The sequence below is a fragment of the Dicentrarchus labrax genome, unplaced genomic scaffold (genome assembly GCF_905237075.1).
Source record: "Dicentrarchus labrax unplaced genomic scaffold, dlabrax2021, whole genome shotgun sequence".
NCBI lineage: Eukaryota > Metazoa > Chordata > Actinopteri > Moronidae > Dicentrarchus > Dicentrarchus labrax.
The window spans coordinates 9278812-9294253 of NW_026136714.1; the positions used below are offsets into that span (position 1 = coordinate 9278812).

The 15442-nt window shown below is 39.3% G+C and overlaps 3 protein-coding genes across 9 annotated transcripts; 2 read left to right on the plus strand and 1 right to left on the minus strand.

The window, feature by feature from the left end:
- The first annotated feature begins 299 nt into the window (after window positions 1-299).
- rsrc2 (arginine/serine-rich coiled-coil 2) lies at window positions 300-6271 on the plus strand. Of its 2 annotated transcripts, none has more exons than XM_051422579.1 (10): window positions 300-453; window positions 1614-1758; window positions 1994-2034; window positions 3362-3525; window positions 3732-3863; window positions 3991-4107; window positions 4752-4837; window positions 4921-5183; window positions 5368-5457; window positions 5550-6271. In XM_051422579.1, the coding sequence occupies exons 1-10, from the start codon at window positions 448-450 to the stop codon at window positions 5733-5735; spliced, it is 1230 nt and encodes a 409-aa protein (XP_051278539.1). In that variant the 5' UTR covers window positions 300-447; the 3' UTR covers window positions 5736-6271. The 2 variants fall into 2 exon arrangements, with proteins under 2 accessions (XP_051278539.1, XP_051278540.1); XM_051422580.1 differs by having other exon boundaries at window positions 3991-4038.
- Window positions 6269-8962, minus strand: si:ch211-110p13.9 (uncharacterized protein LOC562347 homolog). Its single transcript, XM_051422581.1, has 4 exons — window positions 8680-8962; window positions 7896-8025; window positions 7666-7799; window positions 6269-7558 (listed from the first exon to the last, which is right to left on the minus strand). The coding sequence occupies exons 1-4, from the start codon at window positions 8797-8799 to the stop codon at window positions 6794-6796; spliced, it is 1149 nt and encodes a 382-aa protein (XP_051278541.1). The 5' UTR covers window positions 8800-8962; the 3' UTR covers window positions 6269-6793.
- Window positions 8963-9270: 308 nt separating this feature from the next.
- On the plus strand, window positions 9271-14949 carry zcchc8 (zinc finger, CCHC domain containing 8). 6 transcript variants are annotated; one of them, XM_051422512.1, is made up of 16 exons: window positions 9271-9482; window positions 9648-9685; window positions 9773-9847; window positions 10100-10202; window positions 10291-10362; window positions 10458-10561; window positions 10766-10831; window positions 10955-11015; window positions 11098-11234; window positions 11349-11491; window positions 11591-11706; window positions 12071-12157; window positions 12926-13046; window positions 13371-14095; window positions 14174-14251; window positions 14291-14949. In XM_051422512.1, exons 1-16 carry the CDS (start codon window positions 9303-9305, stop codon window positions 14555-14557), a joined length of 2373 nt encoding a protein of 790 aa, XP_051278472.1. In that variant the 5' UTR covers window positions 9271-9302; the 3' UTR covers window positions 14558-14949. The 6 variants fall into 6 exon arrangements, with proteins under 6 accessions (XP_051278472.1, XP_051278470.1, XP_051278471.1 ...); XM_051422510.1 differs by having other exon boundaries at window positions 13371-14251; XM_051422511.1 differs by having other exon boundaries at window positions 14174-14949.
- The last annotated feature ends 493 nt before the right edge of the window (window positions 14950-15442 follow it).

Genomic DNA, 15442 nt, shown 5'->3' on the forward strand with positions numbered 1-15442 from the left:
TTTGGGCTGAGCACAGCCTGAGATGTGGTTGCCGCCTGACAGACAAGGTTTAGGGAATATTAACAGTTCTAGTTCACACAGAGGGGCGGGGCCTGTCTCGCGTTGCCAGGTCGGATATCTTTTCCGTAGTGTACTCGCTACATCTACGGATTTATGGCACTAGTGTAAAAAATGAATGCCCGAAATAATAGTTAACCTATTTTATCAAACATCGCACCCACAGTGTTAAAACTGAACTGAAATCCATGTTTAGTCCATTCAAGCTGGGTTGAACAGATCTATCTGTAATTCTCCTGAATGTAGGGTATGGGGGATTCAAGAGACGCAACCTGGCAACCCAGTATAAATAAGCTGAGCTAGACAACGGCTGTTTAGCAGCTAGCTACCTCTCCGTGTTGCACAGTCAACAAAAACAGCCGCGTTACATACACAGTGTGCTCCAGGATTATGTCGGTAAGTACCATCGTACTTACATAATCAAGACATACGTGAATACAGCGACATCTGAATAACGTTATTATAAGTTTGCGACTCTATTTAGATATCTTTTTTTCTTAAAGATGGCGGTTACCGTTGGTTAGCTTAGCGACGTAGCCAACGGTTACATTGCTCTGTGATGTGAAGTATGAATGACGAACGTAGTGGGATGAGCTAATGGAGATAGCATATGGGGGCTAACCGACTTGTTATATTGCCGCCGTCTGTCCTATGTGGTTACATTTCGGTCCGGATGTATCTCAAATGAAGAGGCATTCCCGTATAAAGTTCAGTAGCTGTTATTTAACATCGTGGTGACCTGTGAGATTTAATGTAGCTAAGCTGGTGCTATTGATAGCACATTTAAAAGCGTTGTTTTTAGTCTGTATTGATGGTAACCACTGGCACATTGACTGAAGTATACCAAATTAGTGTCTCTTTTTTTTATTAATTATTTACCACCGGACCCGACTGGACTGATTTTAAGTATACCATAGCACGTATAGTGAAATAAAAGTGCATCAAAAGCAAAATGTGCAATATATAAAACGATAAATCTCATATAGATAATGCAAAATGTTTAAACAATAGCACAGCAGCACAGCTAAAACCGTCTTAACTTACATTTTGAAACGGTTTAAATAAATTCACTCGGCTGACAAGTTGTTTTTAAATAATGTGCAAAAGGTGGTTTATAATATTATTTGTAGAAAGAGCATAGACATTAAGAGTATATTGATATGACTCGAAGACTTGGGGTATGAGTTCCCAAGCTGTTACCATAAACTATCAGCCTCAAATAGTATTTGGTAGAGCTTATACAAACAGATATTATCAATTAGCCACTTGTTTAACTAATCAAGGCACCAGTAACATTTTATAAAGCATCTGTATTTGTATTTAAAGATAAATTCGGGATGTAACATTATTAAAATGGTGTGTATTTGGCATGGTGTAGATCGTCATTGTCTGTTGTGTGTCCTTGTAATTCCCATTTATATTTCGTTTTATGTTCTCTAGTGGGCTATGTGCTAATAGTTCACACTGTCTTTGGGTGTGTATACAACTAGGACATCAATGCTTGAGCATACTAAACCACAGTGACTTGCTGCTGATGTAATATCCATTTCTTTCAGGCGAGTGACAACGACTCTGTCGACTTGACCAGAACTGGTTCCCCAGTTCATCACAGAAAAAAACACAACATGGAGTCGTCCAGATCTCCCAGAAGCTCCAAACATCACCATTCGCGGTCAAGGTCACGCTCCAGGGACCGAAAACGTAAGTATTCAGTAACAGTACCCAGACAGGGCTAAATATGCCAGAAAAAGTAGTTTAGGGTCATGGTATGAAATTTGTTCTTCTGGTCCACCTATTGTGTAAAACACTTTATACAGTAGCTTTATTGTGTCTTTCTTCATATTTGCACACTCATTCTTCTTTATCTCAGGTTTGCTTAAAAAAAACAACTTTTCAAATGTATATGTGTCAGCATTCTGCTTTCTGCTGTTTCCAGGTGACAGAAAATACAGACGGAGTCGCAGCAGGAGCAAAGAGGTAATTAATACATTAATTTCTATGAGTAGAAACACATGTGATGTGATTTTGAAGGCCTTAAGTTGTAGTCCTTGTTAGTTTTAGGCCGAGGTGAGTATGTTTTATTAGGTTAGACAAGTTACAATAACCAAAGTTAAGAACAAAAGACATAGATGGAGATGGCTTACTCACATGGAAAGGGTCCTTTTTTTTACCCTCCCTATGTTGACATGTCTCAAAGGAAGCTTTCATCCTTGGATGTCTGTCATTATTTGTAACCATATAAAATGGTGAAGAGTAGATTTTTTTTTTTTTTTTTTTTTTTTTTTATTTTTTGTTAAAAACCTGTGTGTAGATCACATGATAACATTTCTACAATAAATCATACTCAGCGTGCTATTGCACGAAGAGACTGAACAGAAGACGCTGCTGACATAGCAAAATAATATGTCTACTACTGGGACAGGTAACTATCTGCCATTCAAACTCTATTTGTCTCACACTGTTGGTAGAAAAAATTAACTTTTGCATCTCTTTCAGCTAGGGATGGGCATAACTAAACTAATCTTTCAATGAACCCAAACAGAATCTCTTGATGTTTTCTCATAGCCTATGTAATTATGCAGTTTTGCCTGTAAAACCAATTTGTCTGTATAAAGAGTCTGTATAACTACTGTCCCCCTCTTTAGTGATATGCCTCATCATACTAATGACGACCCATTCCAAACTGTGTTCACATGAGATAAAGGTGGTATGAGAATTTGACATAAGATGTCGCATAGTAAAGTTAAACTTGCCAAAAAATACATTGTACGAATGCATCATTTTAATTTAGGAAGTTAACCAGTGTTTTCCATGTGAATTTATTGTGTGTTATATGATTTGGATGGCGTAAGTAGAGAAGCAGTTAAAAGTAAGTTAATGCCCATCCCTACTTCCACCTCAGTGGGTTCATGTTTAAAACATTTAGGTAACAAATTGTTGTTGCTGAACTGACAAACTACATTTCATTTTTTCCTGAGAATCACATCTTAAGGTTTGCATGCACACTATTAAAATATTTGAGAGGTTCCAAACTACTTATGTGGCTGGCTGGGTTGATTAATTTCTATGATTCAATTGAAATGAGCATAGTCAACTTAGTCTGTTTCCTATAAGAGCCCACACTTGCAATCATCTTCACAGAACTTTATTCTGTATATGTTGTAAAAGTGGATTTGAAATGACAAGGTTTATTTTTTTTTTCAACTTGTCAAAATTTTAATTAAATACCTTCTGCTCTAAGCCATGGTACTAACTCTTTTTGTTGCACTATTTTCCTGAAAGAGACAACTTCTTCTTAAAACAGGCACGAAAGAGAGACTCTCAGAAGCCATCCAAATCACACAGAAAAACAGATGAGCAGCAAGAGCCAGAGAGACTTTCAGCAGAGAATGGAGAGGAGCGTTCCAGACGCAAGGACAAGAGGCCCTCCAAGGGCCGCAGTGCGTCCAGGTCACACTCTCGAGAGAGGTTAGTCTGGGCAATAAACAGCATAAAGAAATATGGTCTTCTAACTTGTTTAATGGAAAATGTGTTGTTATCACGGGTGCATTTATAGTTTATTAATTAATTGTTGAGTTTGCCTTGATGATGCTTTAGCTAGAACCTTTATATAAGTCAAGCCCCACGAATGAACATTATTTCTTAATTTCTTTGATGGGTATTATTGCTTTCAGGCGGCATCACAGCAGAAGTAGGGACAAACGTCGATCACGTTCGCGCAGCCGGGACAGGAAGAAGAAGGCTAGGTCTCGCTCAGGCTCAAGGACCAAACACCGTCATCATAGCAGAAGTCGCAGTAAGAGCAGGTGGGTTTAATTAAAGCGTCAGCGTTTCCTGTATTATTGAACTCTTGTGCTGCATAATTGCCATTCTATATGTCATTTATAACATGTCAACAGTATCTTGATTTAACTTTTTTGGTTGTTCCACCAGGGAGCGAAAGAAAAGGAGTGAGAAAGTGCGCAGAAAGAGTCGAAGCAGGTCTGTTAATCCACCTGCCTTCCGGGGCCGAAACACAGCTATGGATGCACAAGAGGCCCTGGCCAGAAGGCAAGGCAACAGCTTACAGGGCATTTACAATATAGATGGTTGGTCATTCTGTTTTGGCCAATTCTGAGCAATGCTAGTGGCTCTTATTGCATCTGCATAAATGCAGTTACAAAGCCTTTTTTTTCTTATTTTACAGACATTGTCAATTTTTACTGCTTTATTAACGCCTGACATTTTAAGAAGATGATATGGCTAGCAGTCAAGCATAGGTTCATTAGCTGTAATCTGACTTTTCATCCATGTTGCACTTGCCAGCGAGCATTGTTCATAGAAGGAAATCACATTGGTAGGAAAACAAGGAAACATAAAATTATGATAGGTGGGGTGTACTGGTGGCCTAGGTGTCTAAGACACAGACCATGTAATTTCAACATCCATATTTTTTAGTCTGGCCGGGGACCTTTGTTGCATGTTGCCCCTCCTTTCTCTCCCCTCATTTCCTTTCAAATATGTACTGCCCCCTGTTAAATAAAGGCAAAAAATGCTCAATTTATACTTATGTAAAGTCTGGCTGATGTCTCCAACATGTTATGCTATGATTTTTTTGCTTACAGGGCATATTATCACTTTTAGGTACACAGCAGAGAACACAGTATGCTTTTAAACCAAACGGGTAACATAGTCTTCACTCTTTTTCTTACCAGGCTAGAGAGAGCCAAGAAACTACAGGAGCAAAAGGAGAAGGAAATGTTTGAGAAACAGCAGCAGCAACAGCAGGAGATAGCTGCAGGTGAGAGCCGCATTTTGAGCCAAGTTTTAAGACCTGGCTCATTTGATTCAGTTACTTACCTTTTCTGTATATTTTGTTTCCAGTGGCTGCCCCTATCGCAGTAGCTGCTGCTGCTGCAGCCGCCGCCTCGAACCCTGGCCTCAATGTGGCAGCCCTCCTGGCCTCTGGGACGCAGGTCACGCCTCAGATTGCTATGGCAGCACAGATGGCAGCCCTTCAAGCAAAAACACTGGCAGAGACTGGTATTGCTGTGCCCAGCTACTATAACCCGTCCTCTGTAAACCCCATGAAGTTTGCAGAGCAGGAGAAAAAGAGAAAAATGCTATGGCAGGGGAAGAAGGAGGGGGTAAGATTAGATTTCGCTGTTATTTGTTATTTATCTACCAGTTTTAAGCATGCCCAGCTTTTCCATTTGTTTAAATAGGGTGTTGAAAATATGTAAACTAGAAAAGGATATTTTGATTTACAATATGTGTATTTATTTACTTATCATTACATGATTTTTATCATTTCTGTTCTTAATATTTAAGGACAAGTCCCAGACAGCTGAGCTGTGGGAGAAGCTGAGCTTTGGAAACAAGGACCAAAATGTTAAATTTCGCAAACTAATGGGTATTAAAGTAAGTATAACTTTGGTATTTTACTTAACCAACGGGTGTTTCGTCTTTCTAACCATCAACCGAATTAAATTGAATTTTCTGCCTTTTTATAGGGAGACGATGAGGCTGAAGCTTCCAAACCAATTACTGATGAAGGCATTAAGACTCTTCAAAAGCAGGAGGAGATGTTTAGGAACCTTGACGTTCAGTACGAGATGGCTCGGTCTCAGACACACACCCAGAGGGGAATGGGCCTCGGCTTCTCCTCCTCATTCTCACGTGGAATGGATTCTATGTAGTGCCAAACATTGGCCGTCTTTTGCCACTCATCTGATCATATAGGACCACCAATTCATCGCCAGCCCTCAAGCTTGCATGGATGTTGCTCTGAATTTGTAATTTATTTATAGACAAACATCTCACATATTGGAACATTACAGTGTAAATAGTCAGATGCTGAGTTTGCCTCAGTGTTTATTAATCTGTACATCTTTGCAAAAGGATGCATCAGTTTGACTGGTTGATACTGGTTAAAATTAGACATTTGTTTGAATAATGTGGTAGCTTTTTTTTTAAACTCAAATATATATTGATATGTGATTGTTTGAACATAAACTGAATATAATGTGGTTCAAGTGAACACTGTTTACATCCATTTAAGGAAAGGTATCTGAAGTCAGTGTAGCATCATCAGAATCTGTTTCTTTTCTCCTTATTGGGGGAAAAACAAAACAGTGGGTTGTAATACATATTGTCTTCAGGCTTGCCTTGGACAAAGATGTGCTTGAGGAGTAATCACATTGTTCTTGAAATAAATTAGTTTTGTGTTGAATAAGGTTTTTCATACATCACTTTGTTTATTTTATGTGATTATGTGTACATTTTGGTTCAAATGAAGTTTGCGCTGTTGCTAGATTCCAGTATCAATATATATTGCAACAAATGAAGGCAAAATTATACAAAAGGATCAAACTGATATCAAATGTTTTAACAGTTAAGCATTGCATCAAACAAATAACTCGCATTTGTCTTCACATTCATTTGTATTAGTTTTTAAACATAAAATAATAACCATGTAATGATCATGTTGCAATATATTGAACATTGAGTTGTCATCCAGCCTGAGTTATAGAAGTAATCTGTAGCAAAAACAAACTGTCCAAAGTAAGAAAGGATAAGTTAACATACAAAAATACAAATGTTAACAATTTGCGTAGAGATTAAGTTACTCTTGCTGGTCCAGGTATTTTGTTTCCAGTGGATGCAATTTATCTAAGGATCCAGTACTCTAATACACTAATCTAATACTCAGTTAAATTCCAGGGATTTCTGTTGATGCTTACATGGAAACTTATAATTATTTACATATAAGACTGGAGTACAACACATGAGCCACACCAGTGATGAGGTTGTGATTGGCAAACTCGAGGATAAGGAGCAGGATTGGGTACTCGCTGTGTCTCTTCTCCAGGGTGGACTCTTCACTTAAGCCCATCCAATGAAGCAGCAGTGTTTGCATGGCTTCTGGGAATAGCTCTGTGGCCAGTTCCTCGGCAGGAGGCAAGTCACTAATTCGCTCAATATGATGAACTTTAAAGCCCTCCACTTTCTGGCTGATGCTGCTGTTGGCTGCGTGAAACTGCTGGCCAAGCCAACGTCCTATACAGCTAAGCAGGGAACTTGAATACACACAGCCCCAGTCTTTGGCCTTGAGCAGGGTTAACACAGTTTCTGTAACATCCTTTTCTTCTAGATTCCCATTTATGTACCGATCAATGTTCTCCAAAAGCAGCAAGATCGTCTCAAGCTTTGTGTAGCTTGGAGTCTCAGAAGAGAGTTTGTCATCCAAGCTGTGCAATTTCTGTCTCACTTTGGATACAACTAGATGGCTTTGCTCAGTTTGCAAGTTCTTCTTGGGAAAACAGCAATAATCGTGATCTGCCGATGTGTCACCGCTGTATAAATCCACCGATCCTCTGCCAACCTGGCAGTGCTGAGGTTGTGACATTTCATTCCTTGATTCTGTCTCATGCGAGCAGCTGGATAGAGCAAAGTCGAGCTGCACACTGAGGCTGTAACCCATTTTCAGAGGGCTGTCATTTATCTGCGTTTTCCAAACATCCTACAAAAGAAAAACATTCACATATTAAAAGATAGAAGAAATTGGGGTATACAGTATAGAACAAACTAAATGTAACTTTTAGAGACAACTGCTGAACTGTATTGTACCTGGAAGTTTTCTAGCACAGCAAGCTGCTCTTGCTTACTGTACATTTCAAAGGCGACTCGAAAGAGTCCTTGAATGCTGTAGAACCAGAGGCTGTTATTGACAGTAGGCACCTTCAACCCATGAAACCTGAATGCTGCAACGAGAAGAGAACATTGTGAATTATAACTGTGCACTGATGTAAGTTAAGTCAATATTATGTCTTGGTACAGTTTTTTAGTGTGCATTTTACCTGGGGAAAAATTTATTTTTGTTGCCAATCCTTTCTTGGCAAACTTGGCATGGTGTCTGGGATGGTTCTCTGTGCGGATGTCGGTGTTGGAGAAAAGATCAGCTCCTAAATAGAGAGGAACCATCGGACTCTGAAACAGATACAGAGATGATGCATATGAAGCCATCTCACACTAACATACGTTGGGAAATGGACAGATTTTTATATTAAAACAATCTCTTGCGAAGTAACTGTGTTAAAATGGTATTCGTGTAAATGACACAATCACTAATAAACACTACATCGAATTTGTGTTTTTGTGTGGCATTATCTCAGGATGCACTTGTTAATCTAATAATGAATAAAGCTGTCTGTATGTAGTCTAAGTGTTAGTTTGCCATTAATCTGAGATGACAGGAGGAAGCACTGATACTGACTGATCAGGAATGTTATTTATTTAATTAACATTTTAGACTTGTTATTGAGTTTATACAGTGACTTTGCTGTTGTAAACTTTACTGTTGCTCCTCTAGAAACAATATTCAGTTAAAATGTCCTAATCTAGATTAAAATTGATTGATTCTAATCCAGATTAGGACATTTTGCTTCCTAAAGTCTGAGGGTAATGTGAAAACCTCGACCTGTGTGGGTTTTTATAGTCTAAAAATTATGTGAAAATGCATCTTTTAGTTTAGTTTAGCACCCTCTGGCAGCTGGTTTCAGGAAATATGGGAAATTCTGAATACATCCTCGAAGCTATAAGAGTAGAAACATATTTGAGCCTGCAGTGACACTTCACACTCACCTTGCTGGGACACCCTGTCAGCCTGAACGATGTCACATTCACCAAGTAAATAAAGCGAATTTTCCGTGAGCCTCCGTCCCACTGCGGTAAAGTTAAGTGGATAGTTGAGCAACTTGACATTGCTGGAGGTAAATTAAGCTTCTCCCTCAGTCACAGTTGTGTTTTATCCTGTATAAAACCCGTAATGTGTTACCAGAATACTGTTAAACGAAGGCAAAGAAACCAAACGACGTCCACAAACAGAGCAGGCTCAACAGAAGAGAAACATTTCACTGTGAGTTTTTTTAAGCCCTCAACTATGTCTTACAGACCACATACAGCCGCTATGAATTGAAGTGCTTTCTTCCAAAAGACACGAGAATCTATACACAGCTGTATATTGTGTAGGAAAATAAGCCACTTCATCGTAGTGCTTGGTTTATGTTTAACCTACAGCAGCCATCTCTTTTTTTTTTTTTAATAAGATTTACCCAACCTGTAAAACAAAATTGAGGGCAAAAAACAAAAAAACCACCACTACGTATTCTCCAAACACGTGACATACGGAGGACCAATGAATACGAAGAGCAGCTGCTACGACCTCTGAACTCCCGTCCTGTACCGCAGAGCTGGTTAAAAAAAAAATGGCTGAAGTCGATTTCGGGGACAGTGAGCTCTTTGAGCAGCTTGATGACTCCGCACCGCCGGTCCCGACGCATGTCCGCTTCACAGATGATGAGGAAGACCAAGAGGAGCCGGTCCAGGCGCGGGGCGGACTGGAGGAGAGTGATGACTACCTCCAGAGACTCACGGAGGAGAATATCCTTGTGTCGGCTGCGCTCACTGTGCTAACGCTGTGGATGTAACATTAGCACGCAGCTAACGTCGGCTAACACAGGCTGTGTCTTTAACCAAAACACAAAACGTCTCAACCTGAACAATATGTATGCTTTTTACTGTCTCTTTCCTTAACTCGCAGACCACATAACAGCTTGAGAAGAAAACAGAACCTCCTGACACGACCCAGGTACGTTTAGCTGACATTAGATAATGCGCACTTTAAATTAAACGAAACTGGTAAGTAACCAATGCTGTATTTCTCCTGACTTTACAGCGGCATTGCTATTAAAGATGACGACTATGACGGGCCAGTTCTTCAAATCCTTTATTCAAACAACATGATTTCAAAGTAAGCAATCTTTTATCATGTATAATGTTGAATTGAAGACACTTAGCAATGCTCACTTTAATGTCAGTGATAAAACATTTACCTCAACACTAGTTTTTACGATACGGCTAATAAAATTAAAGCATAATAACCACCCTTATATATATGTGTGTGTGTGTGTGTGTGTGTGTGTGTGTGTGTGTGTGTGTGTGTAAAAACTGTGTTGCAAATGATCATAAAATAAAAAAACAATAATAAATGTCTCCCGTTTAGGCAGTGTCGTCAAGAAATTGAAGATTGTATCTGTAGTCTGATTTTGAAGCACCAGAACCCAAGCAATGAAAAGAAAAAATCCACCTTTCACATTAAACCTCAGGTATATACTCCAAATGTATTTTATTGTGATTAACATCAATACAGTTATGATTTTGCTAAGATAAATAAATGTTCTACCCTCTATGAAGAATTCAGCTTTTGCTGTGGATGAAGATCTGTCGTCTTCCAGTAGTGTAAGAACAACAACAGAAGCATTTAAAGTGAGTCTATCGTTACTGTAATTTGAAGCGGATAGCAAAACAATATGGGATACTTTCAAATTGTCTCATATATTTTTGTTATTGTTCTTTCGTAGGTGGTTGGAAGTGTTTTATATTTCACTACTTTCAGTCTTGATAAACTTGGACAGCCTCTGGTGAATGAAAACCCCCAGCTGACAGATGGATGGGACGTTCCAACGTATCTTTAAGTCTGTCTGGTCTGTCAGGCCATATGTTTTGAACTGTTTTGCCACGAGATGAGAATTTTCTGAGATAGTTGTCCTGGTTCAGTTTATTTAAAAATATCCAGTGTATAAGAGGAACTTCTTTGGTGTTGAATTAGAAAAGAGAATGATTTTATGTTTTGCACAAACATGATAAAATTTCCTGAATTGTTGCATAGCTACCACCAGGTTTTCAACCAAGTCATTGGCACAGATGGACAGGAAATAGAAATGAAAGACAAAAGGTATGTCTGGGCTTGTTAATGGAGCTTTATTGACTTTCCATATTCAGTTTATTGCTTGCCCTGTTTGGTTCTGTTGTTGTATCTAACTATATAATGAGTCCATCACTGATCTGTTCCTTGTAGACCCAAATCCATGTGTTTCAACTGCGGTTTGAGCGGGCATCAGCTGAGAGACTGTCCCAAGGTAAGAACACGCAAATACTTAAGTTAAAAATTAGAAGGGTCATAACTTGATTTACTACATTTATATATTATTACCTTCCTAGCCTAAAGACATGGCTGCAATTAATGAGAGAAGAAAGGAGTTTAATCAGAACAGCAACCAGGGCATGCAGAGTAACCAGCGATACCATGCTGACGAAGTGGAGGAGCGGTTCGCTAAATACAAGCCTGGAGTCATGAGGTAGGATTGTTATTTTGTACACAACAGACACAAACATAATTTAATTGCATGCAATATCTATTGTAACAAGTAATGGTCATTGAATGTTTTAAACCACGTTGTGCTTTTAAACAGTGAGGAACTGTTGACAGCACTGGGAATCGATGGCGACACCCTCCCTCCTCTGATTTATCGCATGAGGCAGCTGGGCTACCCACCAGGTTGGCTCAAAGAGGCAGAGATGGAAAACTCGGGCATAACGATGTATGATGGAAATGGTACGTTTTAAATGACACTGAAACCAGTGTGAGTGCAAAACATAATTATTTTGAAATGTACAGAGGTTGAGCTGAATCCGTGTTTTATCTGTTCACTAGTTTCAAATGACGGCAGTGTAACAGACAACACCAATTCGCAAAACATCTCTTATGATGTTTCCAAACTGGTCGATTTCCCAGGCTTCAATGTACCTGCACCAAACCGAATCAAAGATGTAAGTCCTACAATAATCTTTTCAGATGTTGTGCTTGAATGTATCACTAGTTATGTGAGTCCAGATATCTGAGTTACATTTCAGGTATATTAACATTTTGTTATTTACAGCTTCCGTTTTTTTCAAAAATCTGAAAATACAATATTTCTGTCACAAAATGAATATAATTGATTTCTGCAAATCCTGTAGTATGGAGTCACTTTGAGCTATATGTGTATAATTTATTTTGTCTGTCAGGAGTCAGCATTATAATGGTAATATGCTGTCATATAAGTAAAAATGTTAATTGCCTTTTGGCTGCATGTCATCTACAGTTGTGCATCTCACACTTTTTCTTTATTTTTCTTTATTTTTTTACCTGCAGGAGTTCAGGCACTATGGATCTATTCCAATGCAGACCATTCACATGAAGCAAAACTACGCAGCCTACCTGTCCAACAACTTCCCTATGGTAACTATCTTAAAATCCCTCAAGTGGTTGGGGTTTTCCTCTCAAAATATGTAGTCCAAACCTGCTTCCTGCAACAACTTCATATCTGACTGTCTTACACTGCTTTAACCAAACTACAGATATTACTGTCAACACTACTGCAACCTCGGGTACTATTTGTCAGACCTGTACTTGTGCTCCGTGACACCACTGTGGCTTAAAATGAAAGATGGAAGATACTGAGGGCTTTAATGTTACATGAGGATTATTACAACCCCATAATAGATATTGCAGTAATTTTAGCACCTTTTAAAACATGAATTTGGCTCTTCTCAATCTTGATACTGCTTCCTCACTACTCATGGTTATTCATTCATAAAATACTTGGAATTTAAGTGGTTGCATCCTTATCATTCAACATAAATCAGATGCATAGTATGTACATACTTATATGATTGATTTTACAAACATTTCCAAAAGAACGATTACATATTAATACACTAAATACATATTCCACAAAACTGTAGAAGAACATTAGGAATACAGAAATATATGTAATTCATATAGAGGATTGATGAACTGAAGTGCTGCAGTTAACAGTTAGACAAAAAATTTGAACAGCCAGTCATACTAATTAAAGCGCAGAGTCTTCTCTGTCATTCCAGGCTCTGGATTTTCACATTACCATCCTTATCAGTTTACAGACTGAAAAAGAGATGTGATGACTATGTATTTTGGGAAGAGCCCTTGAATACTTTGATTGTACGTGTCCTTCTTTCTTGCCAACAGCCTGGTGCCACCTGCAACAAGAGACGGCACGAATCTGACTCATCTCCACAGCTAAGGAAGAAGACGAGGTCCAGTCCTGATCGAAACTCGGATAGAAGCTCAGATATGGATATTGAATCAGGTAACTGTTAATTTTGTCTCTCTTTTCAGCAGGCACATCACTATGCATTTTAAATGTCCTTTACAAGTGAACACAAGATATGTTTTAAAACTAGCTAAGAGTCGAAAACTGCAACAGTAATCTGTACTTTCCTCTCTTGATTTCTCCATATCCTCTCTTTTATTCTCTTGACTTAATGCTTAAAATGCTAAAATAAACAGATCTTTTGTTTTATTCATAGCTGAAATGCAGAATAATATACACGAATACTTGAATCCGCTGTCTCTTTGTTTGGCCAATGTCACTTCATAATTTTTGGGTGACTTTATTCATGTCTTTCCTCAGATCCAGGAACACCTTATTATACTGGCCCAGGTGACTTCCAGTTTCAACCTCCACTGCCCCCTGGCTCGCCTTGCTTCAGTTCACCTCCTCCTTTACCCCATGGCACTCCTCCTGCTACACCCACTCCCCCACCTCTTCCTAAAGGTACACCCCCTCCCACACCCACCAACGGCTCTCCAGCTCTGCGGGGGCGTAACTGGGTAGCAGTTGATGAGACTGTGGAGGAACCAGAGGATGACCTGTCACTGGAGGAACTGGAAGAGCAGCAGAGGCTCATTTGGGCAGCGTTAGAAAATGCTGACACTGCCACCAATAGTGACTGTGACACACCTGTAATGGGAACACCTGTACCCAGTTCACCAAGTGTTTCCACGCCTGTGCATGTAGACACAGAAACGGAAAATGTTGAAGAAGCGATGGACACAACAAAACCGGCAGAAACTTGTCATAGCAGCGAAAATCCAAAGGAACCAGGGATTCAAGAGATTTCCTCTCAGGCCTCTGCATCGGTCAAAGTTGAGGATGACAGCCCCCAGAGCCCAGAACCAGTCAAAGCCCAAGAAGACAGCCCTCAGAGTCCTGGTCCAGTCAAAGCCCAAGTCGACAGCCCTCAGAGTCCTGGTCCAGTCAAAGCCCAAGTTGACAACCTTCAGAGTCCTGGTCCAGTCAAAGCCCAAGACGACAGCCCTCAGAGTCCTGGTCCAGTCAAAGCCCAAGTCGACAACCTTCAGAGTCCTGGTCCAGTCAAAACCCAAGACGACAGCCCTCAGAGTCCTGGTCCAGTCAAAGCCCAAGTTGACAACCTTCAGAGTCCTGGTCCAGTCAAAGCCCAAGACGACAGCCCTCAGAGTCCTGGTCCAGTCAAAGCCCAAGTTGACAACCTTCAGAGTCCTGGTCCAGTCAAAACCCAAGACGACAACCTTCAGAGCCCTGTTCCATTCAAATACCAGGAAGACAATCCTCAGAGCCCTGTTCCAGATTTCTCTAACGGCGGGGCTGGAGATTGTGCATCTCCTAAGCATTTTGAAAAGGTAACCGCTGTTCCTCATCGGAGCAACTTTGCAGCTGGCATCGTTCCATTTGAAGATACACCAGAATTCACTGAGGTTGCTGAAGCCACAGGGACATACCTTAAGATCAGAGACTTGCTTAAAAGTTCCCCTCGAAATTTGGCAAAGAAGAAATAAAGGTTTACCTTCTTGCATTGAAACAGGAGTATACATGGATATTTTTTAAGCAAGAAGTTATATTTTCATTTTCATGACCATCCTATCAAGCATGTTTTTTAGCTGTTTATTATTTTGTACCAAGTTGATTGTCTATGCTGTATATACATTTGATCTGTTAACATACAATGACACAGGGGCATTGAGGGATGCTGCCACAGCAATTGATCGTAGGTGAATTAGTCTAATTTTTTTGTAGCAGTAGTGTTACTCATTTGGTTTATTTTCTTGTACATTTGTAAAAGGTTGTTTCCTGAGCTGTATTAATTTTAATATGGTGTTTACATGGCTTTTTCTATTTTTGTCCCACTTGAATTGTTCTAAAATCATCAAGTAAACATTCTTGTATTTGCTTCAGTGCGTTATTTTATCTGGCACCCTATGACTAGAAATGGGTTTAATTTAACTTTCTGTATGTTGACAGTACAGATGGTCCAATATGTGAGCTAACAGTGTATATAGTTGTTAGACATCTTTAGCAGTTCTTTGTGAGTTGACCCAAGTTGTTGACTTTATTGTACCATTCAGCAAATAGATTCATATCACCACTGAAATAAAGTTCATTCTCCCGTTTCAAACTGATTAACCAGCAAAAAGGCATCATAAAATGTCCAAATACAGATTTAACACAACTTTAATAAAGCAATATGTTTGACTTTAGAGGGTAGCTATGCATGTTAGTGTCAGTCAGTCATTATTAGGCATTTATAAAATGGTTGCCTGGTGGGTAAAACTACTATTCTTATGCATACAGTCTTTAATATAATTAATTTAGGAGCAGGAAAATTGGTATCTCTAATCATTTCATAGATGCAATTGAGAATATTTACAGAATTTACAGTTTTA

What these genes read in the sequence shown, in the direction of transcription:
- rsrc2 (XM_051422579.1), top strand. An exon ending in GTCGCAGCAGGAGCAAAGAG is followed by an intron (nt 2,035 to 3,361) that starts GTAATTAATACA and finishes TTCTTAAAACAG; the next exon opens with GCACGAAAGAGAGACTCTCA. An exon ending in AGAAGTCGCAGTAAGAGCAG is followed by an intron (nt 3,864 to 3,990) that starts GTGGGTTTAATT and finishes TTGTTCCACCAG; the next exon opens with GGAGCGAAAGAAAAGGAGTG.
- si:ch211-110p13.9 (XM_051422581.1), bottom strand. Translation starts at nt 8,799, where the DNA reads ATGTCAAGTTGCTCAACTATCCACTTAACTTTACCGCAGTGGGACGGA. An exon ending in TGACAGGGTGTCCCAGCAAG is followed by an intron (nt 8,026 to 8,679) that starts GTGAGTGTGAAG and finishes TATCTGTTTCAG; the next exon opens with AGTCCGATGGTTCCTCTCTA. An exon ending in AAAAATAAATTTTTCCCCAG is followed by an intron (nt 7,800 to 7,895) that starts GTAAAATGCACA and finishes TTCTCGTTGCAG; the next exon opens with CATTCAGGTTTCATGGGTTG.
- zcchc8 (XM_051422509.1), top strand. Translation starts at nt 9,303, where the DNA reads ATGGCTGAAGTCGATTTCGGGGACAGTGAGCTCTTTGAGCAGCTTGAT. An exon ending in AACCTCCTGACACGACCCAG is followed by an intron (nt 9,686 to 9,772) that starts GTACGTTTAGCT and finishes CTGACTTTACAG; the next exon opens with CGGCATTGCTATTAAAGATG. An exon ending in AGCTGAGAGACTGTCCCAAG is followed by an intron (nt 11,016 to 11,097) that starts GTAAGAACACGC and finishes TTACCTTCCTAG; the next exon opens with CCTAAAGACATGGCTGCAAT.